A 16,441-nucleotide genomic window follows, 5' to 3' on the forward strand; every position below is an offset into this window, starting at 1 on the left:
TCCAGACTAGGGCTAATCCAGGTCTAAACCAGGTCTGTAACAGGACTACTCTAGGTCTAATGTAGGACTCAACCAGGTCTAATGTAGGACTCAACCAGGTCTAAACCGGGTCTGTAACAGGACTGCTCCAGGTCTCCAGATCTGCTCTAGGGCTAAACCATGTCTACAACAGAACTATGACAGGTCTAGACTAGTGCTAAACCAGTTCTAAACCAGGTCTATAACAGGGCTATTTCAGGTCTAACGTAGGACTTAACCAGGTCTAAACCAGGGCTAAACCAGGTCTATAACAGGGCTATTTCAGGTCTAACGTAAGACTTAACCAGGTCTAAACCAGGGCTAAACCAGGTCTAAACCAGGGCTAAACCAGGTCTATAACAGGGCTATTCCAGGTCTAAACCAGGTCTAAATCAGGTCTATAATAGGACTATTCCATGTGCATAATGTCCATATTCCATAATATGGGGCTAAGCCAGGTCTAAAACAAGACTATTACAGGTATAGTCTAGGGCTAAACCAGGTCTAAACCAGGTCTAAACCAGGGCTAAACCAGGTCTATAACAGGGCTATTTCAGGTCTAACGTAGGACTTAACCAGGTCTAAACCAGGTCTAAACCAGGTCTAAACCAGGGCTAAACCAGGTCTATAACAGGGCTATTTCAGGTCTAACGTAGGACTTAACCAGGTCTAAACCAGGGCTAAACCAGGTCTATAACAGGGCTATTTCAGGTCTAACGTAGGACTTAACCAGGTCTAAACGTAGACTCATAAACAGAAATGATCCAAAACAGTGGATGAAATTAATTAGATAAACTCACAAACTGAAGATCTGTCGCAGTCCCACTTGAAGGAGCTGATGTCATCAACATCCCCTGCGGGTGTGATGCTAACTGTAGGCACTGCTCTGTCAGTTTTGTTTTAATACTATCTGATCATAAAAAAGTGACTTAGCTGAACTACAACAGGTGAGCTAATTTGCCTATTAAACAAGTCCCTCTCAAATAACATTATAGTCACTCACATTAGGCAAAGGTTTTTCAGTTAGTCTCTCTCAGATTTTTGTTGAAAATCAAACTCCTAAACAGGACCGTGAACGCTCGTATTGATCACATTTATGACCAATCAGAAACCTGCCAACAGTAAAGAGGGAATATATTGTCATTTGTTGAGGTTAAATTCAGGAAAACCGCGTTTGAAAATGTGCATGAGGCAAAAAAAATAAATAAAATAAAATACAAAATTACCGACCTATTATAGATTCATGGTCCAAACCAGAGATCTCACCAATGAAACACTCTGGCGCCCTCTAACGAGAATATGGTGTAGTTCATGTAGCGTAAAGGTGACGCGTTACATACAAAGGAACTATTCAAAATTCTGATTTTAAATTCCATATTTAAGTCACTTTACGAAGATGTTATATTAGAGTCCATTTTTAGTTTATTTGTAAGTATATTTTTTAAATGATTTTAAACTATTTATTATCTTGTTTTATTGCATGTACCATTTTCCTTCTGTTCTTTAACTGTGCGGTGCAATACTGGAATTTCCCCACTGTGGGACTAATAAAGGCAGATCTTATCTTATCATAAACATGACCTCTCTGTGACCCGAGATGTGAGGAAAACGTGTTCGAATTGAACAGAACTTTCACTAATAACAATATTGGTAATGCTGGTTAATGACAAAAAAACTGGACGTGATGGACAATTTGGTGTTTTTTGGTTCGAGACTATTATCCAATCAGAAAGCAAAATGAGCCTCACATAACTCTCTCATTTGTGTTGCCACGTTTAATGCTGAAATCCAGTTGGTTCAAACCTAAAAGAAATGTCTGGCTGTCTGAATGGTCATTACCTAAACCACAGCACCTGCATGAATCAGTGCTAGTGCAGCCTCTGCAGCTCAGTGAGTGAATTTTCGAGGCTCTGATCTTTCTCATGAGGCCTGTCCATAAACTGAGAACGAGACACACCTGTATGTGTCCTCTATCTGCAGGTTAAGGCTCTGGACACACAAGCTCAGATGTGATTGTTGTACCTTTGTCAAACTCTCAGAGGCAGTATACAGATACTTCTTTCAAAAATACTGAGGTGTAAAAGTTTATTGCACATGAAATCATGCCGTAATAATAAAACATAGCAACTGTGATTTTTCAGTTTTTATTCAAAGGTTTGACAACATTAAAGCACATGGTAAATCTACAAAAAACCTGCATGATACATCTCCTTTTCCTCTTGCTTAAAAAAAAAAGCGCTGAAAATAAAATCTTAACGTGTAATTTTAACATTTTAACCCCCCACCCTCCCCATACGCAGTCCCCTAAAGAACCAAAACACATGAACAAAACGCACGGACACTAAATTCATTACACTGCAAAAACAATATCTGCAAGTAAAAGTGACGAAATAAAAAAATAAATAAACAGATTTATTTTATGTTTCTGTATTTAAAGGAGCACGATGTAACTTTTTGTGGTGGAGGGTCACTGCTGGAACTACACCACATCAAATCAGGTTTGTCTAGTTGATGTGTACAATTTTGTATCATGTTTTAAGGGGAACTGTCATGTGGGAGCATGGGTGACGTAGACCTGTGGGCGGAGCCTTGTACAAGCTCGTACTGCTAAACATAAGGAGGGTTCGAATGAGGCCCAGGAGAGATCTCTAGATTACTCAAACACGCATGTTTGTGATAAGGGAACAGCACTATAACATGGTAGAAAGCTTTAAAAAGAAAAGAAAATCCCCTCTTTAAAGTTCCAAAGTATGGCATTAAACTTCTCTTGCATTTATTCAATTACAGATTATTTTTTTATTGCTTAAAAGGTATAGTATTAAACTTTCTGGAGGTGGCATGTCACCTGTATGATTCCATGGAAATACTTAATTAAAACCATACTTTGGAACATTCTCCATGAACATAGATGTGTTTTATGCCATACTGTGGAATATACTAGTTAAAGGAAGGAGTGGCAAGCCCGCTCACAGCAAGGACATGTGTTTTTCAGTACAAACAAAACCAAAATGAAAAATGCCTTTATTTTACTCTATTGTTTGACTAAAAAGTTACATGCTGTGGATTTAAAAATAAATTACGCATTGCCGCTGATGTGACCTGTAACCTGGCCTGTTGGTGTCACCTGCTTGTCCTCGTGGAGACAAGTCAAATGCCATACTGTGGAACATTCCAAGCAACGCAAAGTTACATAGTGCACCTTTAGTATAAATGATCACAACACAAATTCCACTGGCAGAATTTTTAAGTAAGGAACACTGTTTGTATTGTCAAAGTAATTGTAAAATAAATTCATTTTTTTAAACATTTATTAAAGTTTGCAAGTTTCCTCATCACAAACACACCTGGAGTTGTGTTTTGTTTCATTCACACAAAATCCTGCATGTTTAGGATGAGTTCTTTTCCCAAACTGAAAACATCTGTTCCACCTTGAGATGTCAGGCAGTTACTCAAACGTGTGGGTGAAACAAAACACAACTCCAGGTATGTTTGTGATGAGATAACATTATAACATGGCTTAAAGGTCACAAGAGTCCATTTTGCGTAATATAGGACCTTTACTCATTTTCTGATTCGACTTTTAACCTGACTTAATCATTTTTACATCAGCAGATATGATTTTTAAAGTGTAATATTAAGACTAGCCTTAAAAACAAAGCCTTTATCCATCGATTTGGACCAAAAATCCCAAATCGTGTGGTACTTTATGACTACACTACTGTCCACCCACTTAGGCATCCTTTGTACACGCCTCTCCTGCTGAACTCTGACCTTTGGAGGGCAGTGGACATCACAGTTGTAGTTTTTTGTGGAGGTCAAACTCAGGTCATGAAAACTGGATCTGCTGCACAGTGGGGATCTGGAAAATAAAGAAATGGAAAATTAAGACTGAAAAAATCCCAGCAAAGTCACAAAATGTCACGGTTTAAAGCTCTGAAAAGTCTATTTTACAGAATAGGTCCTGACTTCATCTTGTGCAAATAATGTTCTAGTCATTTCTTCTCATTGAGCCTCTGAAGTTGTATTTGGAGTGATTCATGTGTGAATAATCGCATTATGCAGATCTACTTCTGTTTTCACCTCCACCGGTACATGCCCACTGTGACGTCACTTAGGCCGTGTCTCAATTCACAAAAATGGCCTTAGAATCAACATTTGAAGTGTGTGTCGAAGGGCAGTTATGTCATTTCCGGTGTGACAAGGCCAGACCCATTTCAATGCACCCGACTAATGTGCAAGACAAAATGTGCCCTGCGTTTCCACGGAGATCGGCCGTAACCAAAGCGTGCTTCCATGCAGACTTCACACACTGCTATATCCCATCATGCACCGCGACTACGCAAGAAACAGAAGAAAATGGAGTCCGCTGCGCAATACACGTTCGTACTGGTTTACCTAATCTACAACAGTGCGACATGAAACTGTTAAATCTGAATAAAGATCTGTACAGTGTGTTTGATGATTAAAAAGGAGGGGAGTTATATGGAATAAAAGAATGTGCAGTTATTGCTAGACAATAAGAAGACATTATTATCATTAGAAAATATTACTGCAATAAGAAAAATGTAAGAATGTTCGTTTGTATTGTAAGCGTTAAAAGAGAAACATAAAGTCAGAAGAGTTTAATGATCCACACAGGTAATGCAGTTTGCCTACAGAGCCAATCGGTCTGTGGACGACGCCATTAACCTGGCCCTTCACTTCATCCTCCAGCATTTGGACTCCCCGGGAACCTACGCCAGGATCCTGTTTGTGGACTTCAGCTCTGCATTCAACACCATCCTCCCTGCTCTGCTCCAGGACAAGCTCGCTCAGCTCAACGTGCCTGACTCCACCTGCAGGTGGATCACTGACTTCCTGACAGACAGGAGACAGCGCGTGCGGCTGGGGAAGAATGTCTCGGACACTCGGACTATCAGCACAGGATCTCCACAGGGCTGTGTACTTTCTCCCCTGCTCTTCTCCCTGTACACCAACTGCTGCACCTCCAGCCACGACTCCGTCAAACTGGTTAAGTTTGCGGATGACACCACCCTCATCGGACTCATCTCGGACAGCGATGAGTCTGCCTACAGGAGGGAGGTGGACCGGCTGGTGTCCTGGTGCAGCAGCAACAACCTGGAGCTCAACGCCCAGAAGACAGTGGAGATGATCGTGGACTTCAGGAAAGTCACAGCCCCCCTGCCTCCCCTCACCCTGACGGACTCCCCCATCACCACTGTGGACTCTTTCCGCTTCCTGGGCACCTGCATCACCCAGGATCTCAAGTGGGAGCCGACCATCAGCTCCCTCATCAAGAAAGCCCAGCAGAGGATGTTCCACCTGCGGCAGCTGAGGAAACGCAAGCTGCCAGTCCAGATGATGGTGCAGTTTTACACTTCCATCATTGAGTCCATCCTCACCTCCTCCATCACTGTGTGGTTCGCTGGGGCCACTGCCAGGGACAGACAGAGACTGCAGCGCATTGTGCGCTCTGCTGAGAAGGTGATTGGCTGCAGCCTTCCATCTATACAGGACCTGTACGTCTCCAGGACTCGGGGGCGAGCAGGCCGTATAGCAGCTGACACCTCTCACCCTGGACATGGACTATTTGAGCCACTTCCCTCTGGCAGGAGGCTACGGTCCATTGGGACCAGAACCTCTCGCCATAAGAACAGTTTCTTCCCCTCTGCTGTTTGTCTCATGAACACTCTATAATATCTGCACTAAACTGGACACTTTATAACACCGGTCACTTTAATAAGCCACTTTGCACTGTTGTTCTGATGCTGCTATTGTACATATTTTTTCCCTTTAAGTATTTCATTTGATTTTTTTAAGCATATCTTTTTAACTTTGTGCATGCTCTTATTTGTATTTGTATTTATTCAGTGTGTTTATGTTGCACTTTTTCACCGTATCAAGTTCCTAGTTTGTGAACTGTGTTCACAGACTATGGCAATAAAAGTCTTCTGATTCTGATTCTGATTCTGATGTGAACAACGAAGCAACGGACTCTCCAGAAAAGACAGAAGAGAGTCCTGAGACGAAAATCTTCATGGGTTCCGGTACATTCCATAGGTCTGCACCCCCTGGTGGGCACGTGTCATTTACTTTCATGTTAGTAAATCAAGATATTAGCTTGATGTAGCGCTGCACTGCTAGAAAATACCTTACAATAATAAGATGAAAAGAACTGGCACGGCACAGAAGGGAAACAGCGCCCTCTACTGTTATTAAAGTGGTGTAGACACTGGCCAAAATACCAAATCGTTAAACTGCCATATCCCACTTTATGTACAACTAATCGGTGTTCTCTGGTTTATAGACTATGAATGTAAAAATGATATTGTTACCTGTCTCTGTTATTACGTTTTCACAAGGTATATTTTGTTAAAGTTATGAAGTAGCTACAAGTGAGAAAAAATCACCTTGAACGTTATAATTGCCTATTGATATTCAATCTAAAAAGAAAGAAACGGCTGTGACGACGACATCTTGACTTTTCTTCCATTAAATAATAAATAATTCAAAATAACGTACGTAATGTATGTATCGTATGCTCAAAGACAGCGGTGGAAGTGCAGTCCGTGGTGTAGGCCTGTCCCACTTCAGCAAGATGGCGGCTACACTGAGGAGTACACATTCTCGTCCGGAAGCTTCAAACTATACTTTGAAGGGTACTTCGAAGGGACCCTTCAAAGGGTGCATTTGACGAATTGAGACAGGGCCTTAGTCATTTTGGTACAAAAACCAGGTGCTCGCTAGTGTGATGTGCAGCTATCCACAGGAGCGCCCGACAGCATGCGGAGCTTTGTTGTGATGATGTTAAGGCAATGTTTTTTAATGCGGAACTCAGCAGACTTGTTTCTTTTAGATAAATATTGACATTTAGAATGTGCAAGTTATAACAATGATCCACAGATGTCATAGATTATAACTCTGCTTGTTTCTATGGACATTTTATTAGTCAAGAATTTTCCACAGTATGGCATTAAATCTATCTATCTCCATGTAAAAATCATGTGACACCGCTAGCCCAAGTTATAGGTCATATCTGTGGAGATGTGAGCGGAGTCACAGTAAAAAGATTTTTCAAGGGTTTTATTTTTCTACCATTAAACATCTGCATTTGAATACATTACAGTTTAATTTCATACTGTGGAACATTCCAACGAAACCAATGACTAGAGAAAAACAGTGATGAACCCCCTCACCCAGAAAAGTCACATAGTGTAGCTTTAATTACCAGTCCCGGTCTAGTCCCGGTCCATGTCCAGGTCCAGTTCCAGTCCAGTTACGATCCAGTCTCGGCCCCAGTCTACTCCCACTCCCAGTCCCAGTTCAGCCCCGGTCTTGCCCTGATTCAGTCCCGGTCCAGTCTTGGTCCACTCCTGGTCTTTCCCTGATACAGTTCCTGTCCAGTCCCAGTCTTGCCCTGATCCAGTCACAGTCCAGCCCCGGTCCAGTCCTGGTCTGAAGGTACCTGTTGGTAGGAGGTGGTGTAGACCATAACGTTCTGCTGCTGTCCGTCTGCTGTGATGATACCAGCGGGGAGTGGGGTCGCTGGAAAACAGTTACAATGACTTCATTAAAGAAGGGGGATTGTGCTAAGTCGACTTTTGGAGCTTTCTACCATGTTATAACATTGCTCATTCATCAAAAGCATGCCTGAAGAGGTTTAAGATGTCATCATTCATGTTTCAGACTATTATTTTTCAGACTATTTCACTATTCCTTACACAGCAGGTGTGTCTGAAAAACTTCAGACAGTACGAGATCCCTGTCTTTTTCAAACCCACACACCTTAAGCAAAGACTGGCTCACCCAAAGGACAAAACCCCAAGCCACAAACAAAGTAATGTAGTCTAGTCCATTCAGTGTAGTGAAGAGTGCAGTAAGCGGTACTTTGGAGAAACTAAGCTGCCACTCCACAAGAGGATGTACCAACAGTGGCGCGAAAGCTTCTCTGGACCCCAGTCCACCGTACATCTCCATCTCAAAGCCACTAACCACTCCTTTGATGATAGTGAAGTTCAGATCTTAGCCAGAGAAAAGAAATGGCTTGAGGGGAGTTAAGGAAGCTATTTTTGTTACGAAAGACAAGCCTTGCTTATACAGGAATGGGGGGCCTTAGACATCATCTATCCCACATCTATAACTCCATCCACAGACCCAAACAAGAGAACAATAGCAGGGTCGTTTAAGGTCGATTTGGGGAAAAAAAAAAAAATGCAAGCGCTACTGATTACATTAAAAAGGGAGTATTTTACTTTTATGAGGTAATAAAGTGGGGGTATTAATTGTAACACATAACATATTTAGATCACCATGTTAACAGTTAATGTTTTGAAAATGCTATATTTTCCCAAAACAACGTATTATCATGTTTTACTAGTTTCACAGTCTCCCCTCCCTTTATACCAAGTCAGTCCCCCTTCAGAACACCATCACAACACAATTAGCGTGCATCCCGCTAATGCACATTACATAAGGTTTGTTGCTGTGTACAATTTTGTATCATGCTTTTGTATATTTATGGAGAATTGCCATGTGGCAGCACGAGTTCGAATAGGACCCAGGAGAGATTGCTAGATTACTCAAACATCCATGGATGACATCTAAAACCTCTTCAGGCATGTTTCTGATGAGGGGACAAATCTCTTTTGCACAGTAACCCCTACTTAACCATATACATTTAGAAAGTAGGTTCAATGAACATGTGTATTGTTGTGCACTCACAGAAGCTCTCGTCAGCCAGTTCATCTCCCACTCCATCTCCCAGAGTGACTCCAGGCATCCCCTTTTCTCCTTTCAGCGTCTGAGAGCACAGCATGACATTCACTCAGAAATATACAGTTAAAGGCGCTGTACCTGATTTTTACCATCTTAAAAATGTGAAAAACAGAACTAGTTCATTTTAAACAGTTTGCAGTGGTCCAAAGTTACTCCTCACTTACCTTATGGATTCCAAGCTGTACTTTTCGCAAATTTCAGAGACCAGATGGAGTGGAATTTTACGTCATTTTGCCAACAACTAGCATACTAACCGCACACTTCCTGACAATGAAACACTTTAAAATTAGATGCAAACAGTACATAGCTGACCTATTTTGAAATCAAGAGCTAAAAAAAAAAAAGTCTAAGCAAAATATTTTAAGCAGGGAGAGCAACAAGTTACCAAACCATAACAAGCCACAAAAATAAGCCCATAAAAGAAGAGACTAGTCAAGTATTGTGGCAAAGCTGTATCAACTGCTGAGATGCACATATTTAAATCTCAAATTTAACCTAAAACATCACTGGGTCTATTAAATAAAGGGGTATGACCATAGATTGTATAAAGAAGTGGACTAAGGGAGTATGATGTCACCCACAGCGTTCAGCTCCAGTCAAACGAAGCTCATGAAGGCTAGCACTTATAGGGTCAAATTTAGAGCCGAGTTCTATATTTGGAATTACGACCGAGTATCATAGCAACAAAAGAGCCAATTCAGAGTAAGGCTGTTGAAGGTAATACCCCTTCCCGCCTGCACCGCTGGTGAGAGCAGATGCTGTCAATCAAACCTGTTGCTAACGCTAACGGGAGAATGTTGCCTTAAGTTATTAATGTTCTTGAGTTAAGGACACAATAGGAAAATAAAAATAACAGGATTATGTAGAGTGGGTTAATATGAACAATTCTGAGACCAAAATGACAAGCCCGACTGCAGCAGTTACAAAGAGAAGGGCTACAGTTTTCCGATGTAAAATGAACTGGAGCCAGAGTTGATGGAGCTGGAAGTGCACACATGCTCACTTCCTATTTGGAAGTGAGCATTCAGAGAATCAGGAAGTCACAGTCACAAGGGATAAGCTCAGAGTAGAGCCGATGCTCTTCCACGTCGAGAGGAGCAAGCTGTGGTGGCTTGATCATCTGTTCAGGATGCCTCCTGGACGCCTCCCTAGGGAGTTGTTCCGGGCATTTCCCACCGGGAGGAGGGCCCGGGGAAGATCCATGACACACTGATGGCAAAATTCTGTTCTCTGAAAGTTGTGAAAAGCTTATAAACATTGTGGTGTGGTAATCAGTATGCTAAGAATGCAAAAGGTAAGTGAGGAATAAATTAAGACCCCTGCAAACTGTTTCAAATGAACTAATTCTGTTTTTCACATTTGTAAGCACATTTAAACAGACTAAGCCCCGACAGAGGTAGTGGTGCAGCCATCGCTCCATACCTCTCTGAACTTCTGTAGGTAGAGTTTGAGCGGCTCGACATACATGTCAAAGCCCAGTGTTGACATGGCAAACAAGATATCCTCTCCGTTTATGGTCTTCCTCTTCTCCTGATGACATCGCTCTGACGCCTCTGAGGTGATGAAACTAATGAACTCGCTCACACACTCCTGAACACACTCTTTAGCGTCCTTAGCGATCTGTAATAGAACACATATACACATACTTACATGCACAGGGAAATACAAAATATTTATCCCAGGCTACAGTGGGGCTGTCAGGTTTCCCTGCAAATATCCAGAAACAGTACAGTGGGTAGTAGGGAGGTGCCAAATGTGTCAAAAAAAATGCCACAAATGGGTCAGTACAATGTGGCATTTCATTGCTTTTGCAGATGACATTCAAATATATCTGCGAGAGACCGACAATGACAGCCAGACCACAAAGCTTTGCAGGACTCAGGGATGTGCAGACTTGGCTGAGCACAAACTTCCTGAGCTTAAATCAAAATAAAACTGAGATTGTGGTGTTTGACCAAATGAACCCACTGCTTGGGCATGGCAGTGTGATTGGTCCTCTGTCTTCTTATTGCCACTCTGCAGTGAGGAATCTTGGGGTGATTGTGAATTCTATGTTCAATCTGGACAAGCACATTAGGTTTGTCATTAAGTCCAGCTTCTTTCAGTTGAAACTGTGAAAGTACAGCCCTGCCTTCCACAGGCGGATTTTGAAAAACTAATCCATGCATTTGTAATGTTGCATCTGGATTACTGTAATTCTTGTGGAGCTGGACCAGGGCTCTCTGCAGCGCTTATAGAATGTCCAGAAGACCACATCACGCCTGTGCTCTGTAACCTTCACTGGCTCCCCATTTCATATCAGGTGAAATTTAAATTGTAACTGATTGTATTGATGTGTGCACTCTATAAGTCCTCTTTATTTGAGGGAGCTACTAGAGTCCTATACTCCACCCAGAGCCCCGAGGTCAGCTGACCAGGTCCTGCTGGCTGTTCCCAAAGCCAGCCTAAGTAAAATTGATTTGAATTGATTGCTTTATAACTTTACATGTGTATTTATTATGAATCAGCTGGGCCATATTTTAACTTGTGCAGCACTGTGGGGCAGTCTGGAAATGTGCTTTAGAAATAAACTTAAAAACTGCTGTCTGGTGGTAGTTTTGGCCTCAAACCCGTACCTTCCCGGTCGTTGGCACAGCGTTCTTCATGATCCGAGCCACGTTGGCAATTGGCAGATATATATCCTGCTCCCGGAAGTTCTCTTTGATCCCACTGTCGTCGTGGTCGTTCATGCCCTCCTCGCCCTCATCTTTAAAAACAATTCAGAAAAAAACATTTATTGAAAAGATGAAAACATAACAGGAATTTCATCATCAAATCAGTGCTTGTGGGCTCTATAGTTATAATCTATGACACCTGTGGATCATTATGTTATAATTTGTACATTTTAAATCACAATATTCATCTAAAATTACTTAATAAAAGAAACAAGTCCGCTGACCTCCACGTCAAAACTGCAGTGCACAGTGGGAGCTGACGTTGCAGTAAACGTCATCACAACAAAATGGTGCATGCTCTCAGCCCCTCCTACAGATAGCTGCAAATCACACTACCGTGTGTGTGTGTTTTTTTTTTTACATTTATACCAAAATGACTAAGCCACACTGCTGAATCCTAGGAGTATCACAGATTAAGAAAATAAAACTGGGGAAGGAAGTGCATGTCACAATGGGTGTGTACCGCTGGAGGTGAAAACAAGGATTGATCAGCAAAATGGTGTCTTGAAAATAAGCGATTCAAGATTAGTCAAACATGAATCACTCCAAAACCAACTTCAAAGGGAGAAAAAAAACAACTAGAACATAGTTAAAAGATCTGAAAAATCCATTTTGCAGAACACCTCTGACTTAAATATTTTTTGTATATCTGTTCTGTTCAGATCACATAACAGATTTAGATGGGCCATTCATTCACTTGGTGATGGTCAGATAGCCACAACAGCCCTGGGACAGACTGACAGAAGTGATGCAGCCCCTCCCATCATCACCAACAAACCACAGATACGACCAGGAACAGATCCTCCAACCTTCGGGCTGAGAGGCCACCGCTCTAATCGCATATTAGCAACAGAAAACCCTCTTACAAAGAAAAATAGATTTTAAAATATTTAAAAAAATATTATTCAAAGCTGTTAAAGGTATTATTAAAAAGATAAAAAATCAAAGTGATTTTTTTTTAAAAAGTGAAATAAATTGTAAAAACCAGTGGTCAATGTGTAAATGAAAACTAACAAGAGCAGTAGGGAGTTCAAATGATAGCCAAATCCCATGATACAATATTTTCACGATATGCATCTCACGGTACGGTACAAAACAGGACATATAATTACAAACAGCTTTATTTTTGTTGCAGTGTTTCTTCTGCAGTAAATTATGTCTAATTACTTTAAAAAATCACACATAAACACACTGCAAGATCTGTTTTTTCTTTATTCTGACTAATTCTGTACAATTCAAAATCAAAATTATATGATAAAGTACCACTGTGTATTCCTTTTAATTTTGTAAAGTAACTGTATTCTGAATACCACCAAATGAAAGAATAACTGTACTGGAATCATAGACTGTATATATAAATGGACATAGCTAACCTGCTAGCCGCCACACTCCAAATAGGAAGAGCTCAAGGACATGCTTCTGGCTCCATTGACTCTGGCTCCAATTTACTTTACAATGAAAAAATTGTGGCCCGTCTTTCTAACTGCTGCTGTCACGCTTGTCATTTTGGTCATAAAATGTTCGTATTAACCCGCTCTACATGATCCCATACTTTAAAAAGCGAGCTTTAACGGCTACCCTCGATGAAATTCATTTGGAGCCAAATGCTTTGTGACATCGAACTCACTTACTACACTTCTTTATACAGGCTATGACCGGAATATAGTTACTCAAAATGAGTTGGATTCTTTGCACAGCCTGAGTATCAGCAAACAAGAGTCTGCTCCTTACCATCTTGCGACTGGAGGACATAATGGCCGTATTCCCCGGCAATGCCCAGCTGAGAGGCATCTGTAGTGGAGTTGTCTGCGTCCATCTACTGAATAGAAAAACAGGTTTTAATGAAACTGTGTTCACTAATGTGCATCTAGAGGTGTGTTCTTTTAGTCCTTTAGTCAATTAATCAGTTGATGGAGTCTTGTTGACCAAAATGTATATTAGTCTAATGTTATTTAGATGATCAGGATTTCTATGGGACAACAGCAGAAAGGAGAAATGAGTGAGTGAGATTTGGTATTTTTTGGTATTTATCTGTAAAAAGTCAGATTAAACTCATGATGCACAAGTTTAACCTGCTTTTATATAATATATATTTTATATAAATAACACATTCTTAGTACCTTTTTCTGCATAAATAGAAGTTTCTGTATCATCTCCTCTGCAGGTATAGTCTTGAGCATGCAGTAGGGTCAGATACACAGAGATACATAACAGTTTTGAGAGCTTTTGCCATGCCCCCTTTCGATGTCTTTAGTCCAATAAGTTTATTTAGTCGGCCAATTGTCTTTTGAGTTTTATGTGATATTTCAACCTCCATCATGACACTGGCAGCACATTTCTGATGGCCATAATACTGTCAGTTGCAATAATAAATCTACAAAACAATAATATCAACCCAATATTTATGAACGTTACCCACCCTTAATTCCAATCATCTTTTAAAAAGGAACCGTCTGCATACTGCCTCTTACTGTTTAACAAAGGTACTACAATCCCATCTGAGCCTGTGTGTCCAGAGCCTTAACCTGCAGATAGAGGACACAAGTGTGTTTCATTCTCAGTATATGGACAGGCCTCATGTGAAAGCTCAGAACCTCCAGCATTCACTCACTGAGCTGCAAAGGCTGCACTAGCACTGATTCATGATTGGCTGCAGGTATTGGGGTCTAGGTAGTGACCATTCAGATCAGACAATCCTTTTAGTCCGTTTTTGTGATTAAGAATAAATCTGAATTACAATTGTTATCAGTAAAAGTTATATTAGATTTGAACATGTTTACCTCATATAGGGACAAACTTAGGTCATGTCTATGAAAACCAAAATCTTACATACAGTTCCATCGAGCAATTAATCAACGGCCAACTCAGGAATATCACTATAAACCTCGTTTGAAAGATTACACCGCAAATTTAATTTATTTTCCTTAATCTGTTCTTATTGCAGCCATTTTCTATCGATTTTATAAGACTACTGAATCCCATGATTTTTGTCAGCCTTACATCAGCAAATTTCTAAAACAGTAAACTTTTATAATTCACCTATGCACATTTTAATCAAATCTGTACCTTTTTACTTTGATGGTCATCTTATACTTTGACAATAGATAAAAATAAAAACACGTTTTTTGTGGATGGCTCCTTCATTTATTAAATGCAATGTGCCAAAATACGTAATTTTAAATCTTATAATTATTAAAACCACTTGACACACTGCGTATTTTAGCTTTACGTGCACGTTTTAGATATTTTTGCGGGTTTAAAATGTGCAACGTGGACATTCATTTTGCCCCTCCACTGAAATAGCTGCAGTCGTGACGCTAAAGCTAACATGCTAAAGCTAACATGCTAGCTAACACTGCACTATTGACCTAAATGTTCACGCTGCATTGGACCGATTCATGTTTTCTGCGCCAAAATGTTTACTAAACCATTATCCGACACGGTTTTACCTCTTATTAATATTATTTTCAAGCTCGTATTGCAGTGTGCACGCATCTCCTTTGTTAAATCCACTTTGGCGAGGCTCGGGCCTGTTCTTTTGTGCTAAAGGAAGGCTAGACCGTTGCGCGTAAAAATGGGGTTATTTTGAAAGTTTGTTTTGATCCACGCGTCCAAACGACCTGCGCTGATTCACCGCGACAACAAATAAAAACCAGAGCAACTTCGGACATTTCCATTCGAGCGAAGGGCGCACCGGGGGCGATCATTGGCCGCAGCCCCGCACAAACCTGCAGATGATGGGATCCTGGTTGGTTCGCTGCGTCCGGCTGAGCTCGCTGAGACTCGGTGGTTGGACAGAAAATGGCTGCGAAAGAGCCAGTCCCAGCGCGGAGCAGAGGAGTAGAGACACGGAGCTGCGATAGGACACCGGCAGAGGGCCCCCCCACACCGGCTGCAGAGGACAGAGGTGCAACCATAGACTGTTTAAAGAAGACATTTTCAGTCTGTGGATGCAACTTATCAAACATAGAAGGGTAATTTACTTTGTAGGCTAAGTGCCCTCATCTGTGTGCATGATTTAGTACAGTCCATACGGTAATATACATAACTCTCGATGGGAGATAACAACATAGGGTTTTTTAAACAACTTGACTTATACAAATGTTACAATACAAGAACAAAAATATTACACATCTTGAATTAAATAGTAAAGACTATACGAAGCAGTCTGTACAAAATAGAGCAAACTGGAGTACCCCCAGGAGCAGTAGTTTTCCACATGTGAAATGATAATAATATATTTGAAAAATTTCAATCTGGATTCAGAGCTCACCACAGCACAGAGACTGCACTGCTTAAAGTAACAAATGACTTACTACTAGCTGCTGATATCGGGCTGGCTTCAGTCCTGGTCCTACTGGACCTCAGTGCAGTGTTTGACACCATTGATCACAACATTCTACTGCAGAGGTTAGAATGTGACATTGGAATCAGAGGGACCGCCCTCAAATGGTTTAAATCCTATCTATCAGATAGGTACCAGTTTGTTAGTATAAACCAGAGCACCTCTCCCTGTTCTAAAGTAGCCTGTGGTGTTCCACAAGGATCTGTGCTTGGTCCAATCCTATTTACTCTGTATATGTTGACATTGGGTAACATTATCAGAAAACATGACATTAATTTTCACTGCTATGCTGATACCACTCAGCTGTACTTATCAATGAAACCAAATCAGACTGATCAAATAGATAAACTCAGTGTCTGTGTGAAGGACATCAAAACCTGGATGACCTTGAATTACCTGCTCTTAAATCCTGAAAAAACAGAGGTCATTGTCGTTGGTCCCAAAGGTCAAAGAGATTCTCTGTCAAACCAGATAATCTCACTCGACAATGTGAGTATAGCTTCTAGCCCTACTGTACAAAATCTCTCATTCACAGCCCATATAAACCTAGCTTGTAAAACTGCATACTTTCACCTGTGAAATATAAAAT

The 16,441-nt window shown here is 41.0% G+C and overlaps 1 protein-coding gene across 4 annotated transcripts; it reads right to left on the bottom strand.

Moving 5' to 3' along the window:
- Positions 1–2,087: 2,087 nt before the first annotated feature.
- On the bottom strand, positions 2,088–15,375 carry LOC117379386 (nuclear transcription factor Y subunit beta-like). Of its 4 annotated transcripts, none has more exons than XM_033976089.2 (7): positions 15,236–15,375; positions 13,239–13,326; positions 11,409–11,539; positions 10,216–10,413; positions 8,740–8,818; positions 7,484–7,563; positions 2,088–3,877 (listed from the first exon to the last, which is right to left on the bottom strand). In XM_033976089.2, the coding sequence occupies exons 2-7, from the start codon at positions 13,321–13,323 to the stop codon at positions 3,845–3,847; spliced, it is 606 nt and encodes a 201-aa protein (XP_033831980.1). In that variant the 5' UTR covers positions 13,324–13,326; positions 15,236–15,375; the 3' UTR covers positions 2,088–3,844. The 4 variants fall into 4 exon arrangements, with proteins under 4 accessions (XP_033831980.1, XP_055081723.1, XP_033831981.1 ...); XM_055225748.1 differs by having other exon boundaries at positions 14,957–15,237; XM_033976090.2 differs by having other exon boundaries at positions 2,244–3,877; positions 13,239–13,323; positions 15,236–15,365.
- Between the last annotated feature and the right edge of the window lie 1,066 nt (positions 15,376–16,441).

This window comes from Periophthalmus magnuspinnatus, chromosome 12 (genome assembly GCF_009829125.3).
Source record: "Periophthalmus magnuspinnatus isolate fPerMag1 chromosome 12, fPerMag1.2.pri, whole genome shotgun sequence".
NCBI classification, from domain to species: Eukaryota; Metazoa; Chordata; class Actinopteri; order Gobiiformes; family Gobiidae; genus Periophthalmus; species Periophthalmus magnuspinnatus.

Coding starts and splice junctions, on each gene's coding strand:
- LOC117379386 (XM_033976089.2), bottom strand. CDS start 13,323: ATGGACGCAGACAACTCCACTACAGATGCCTCTCAGCTGGGCATTGCC. Junction 11,540..13,238: donor TGTCCTCCAGTCGCAAGATG/GTAAGGAGCAGA, acceptor TTGTTTTTAAAG/ATGAGGGCGAGGAGGGCATG. Junction 8,819..10,215: donor ACCTACAGAAGTTCAGAGAG/GTATGGAGCGAT, acceptor CTGTGCTCTCAG/ACGCTGAAAGGAGAAAAGGG.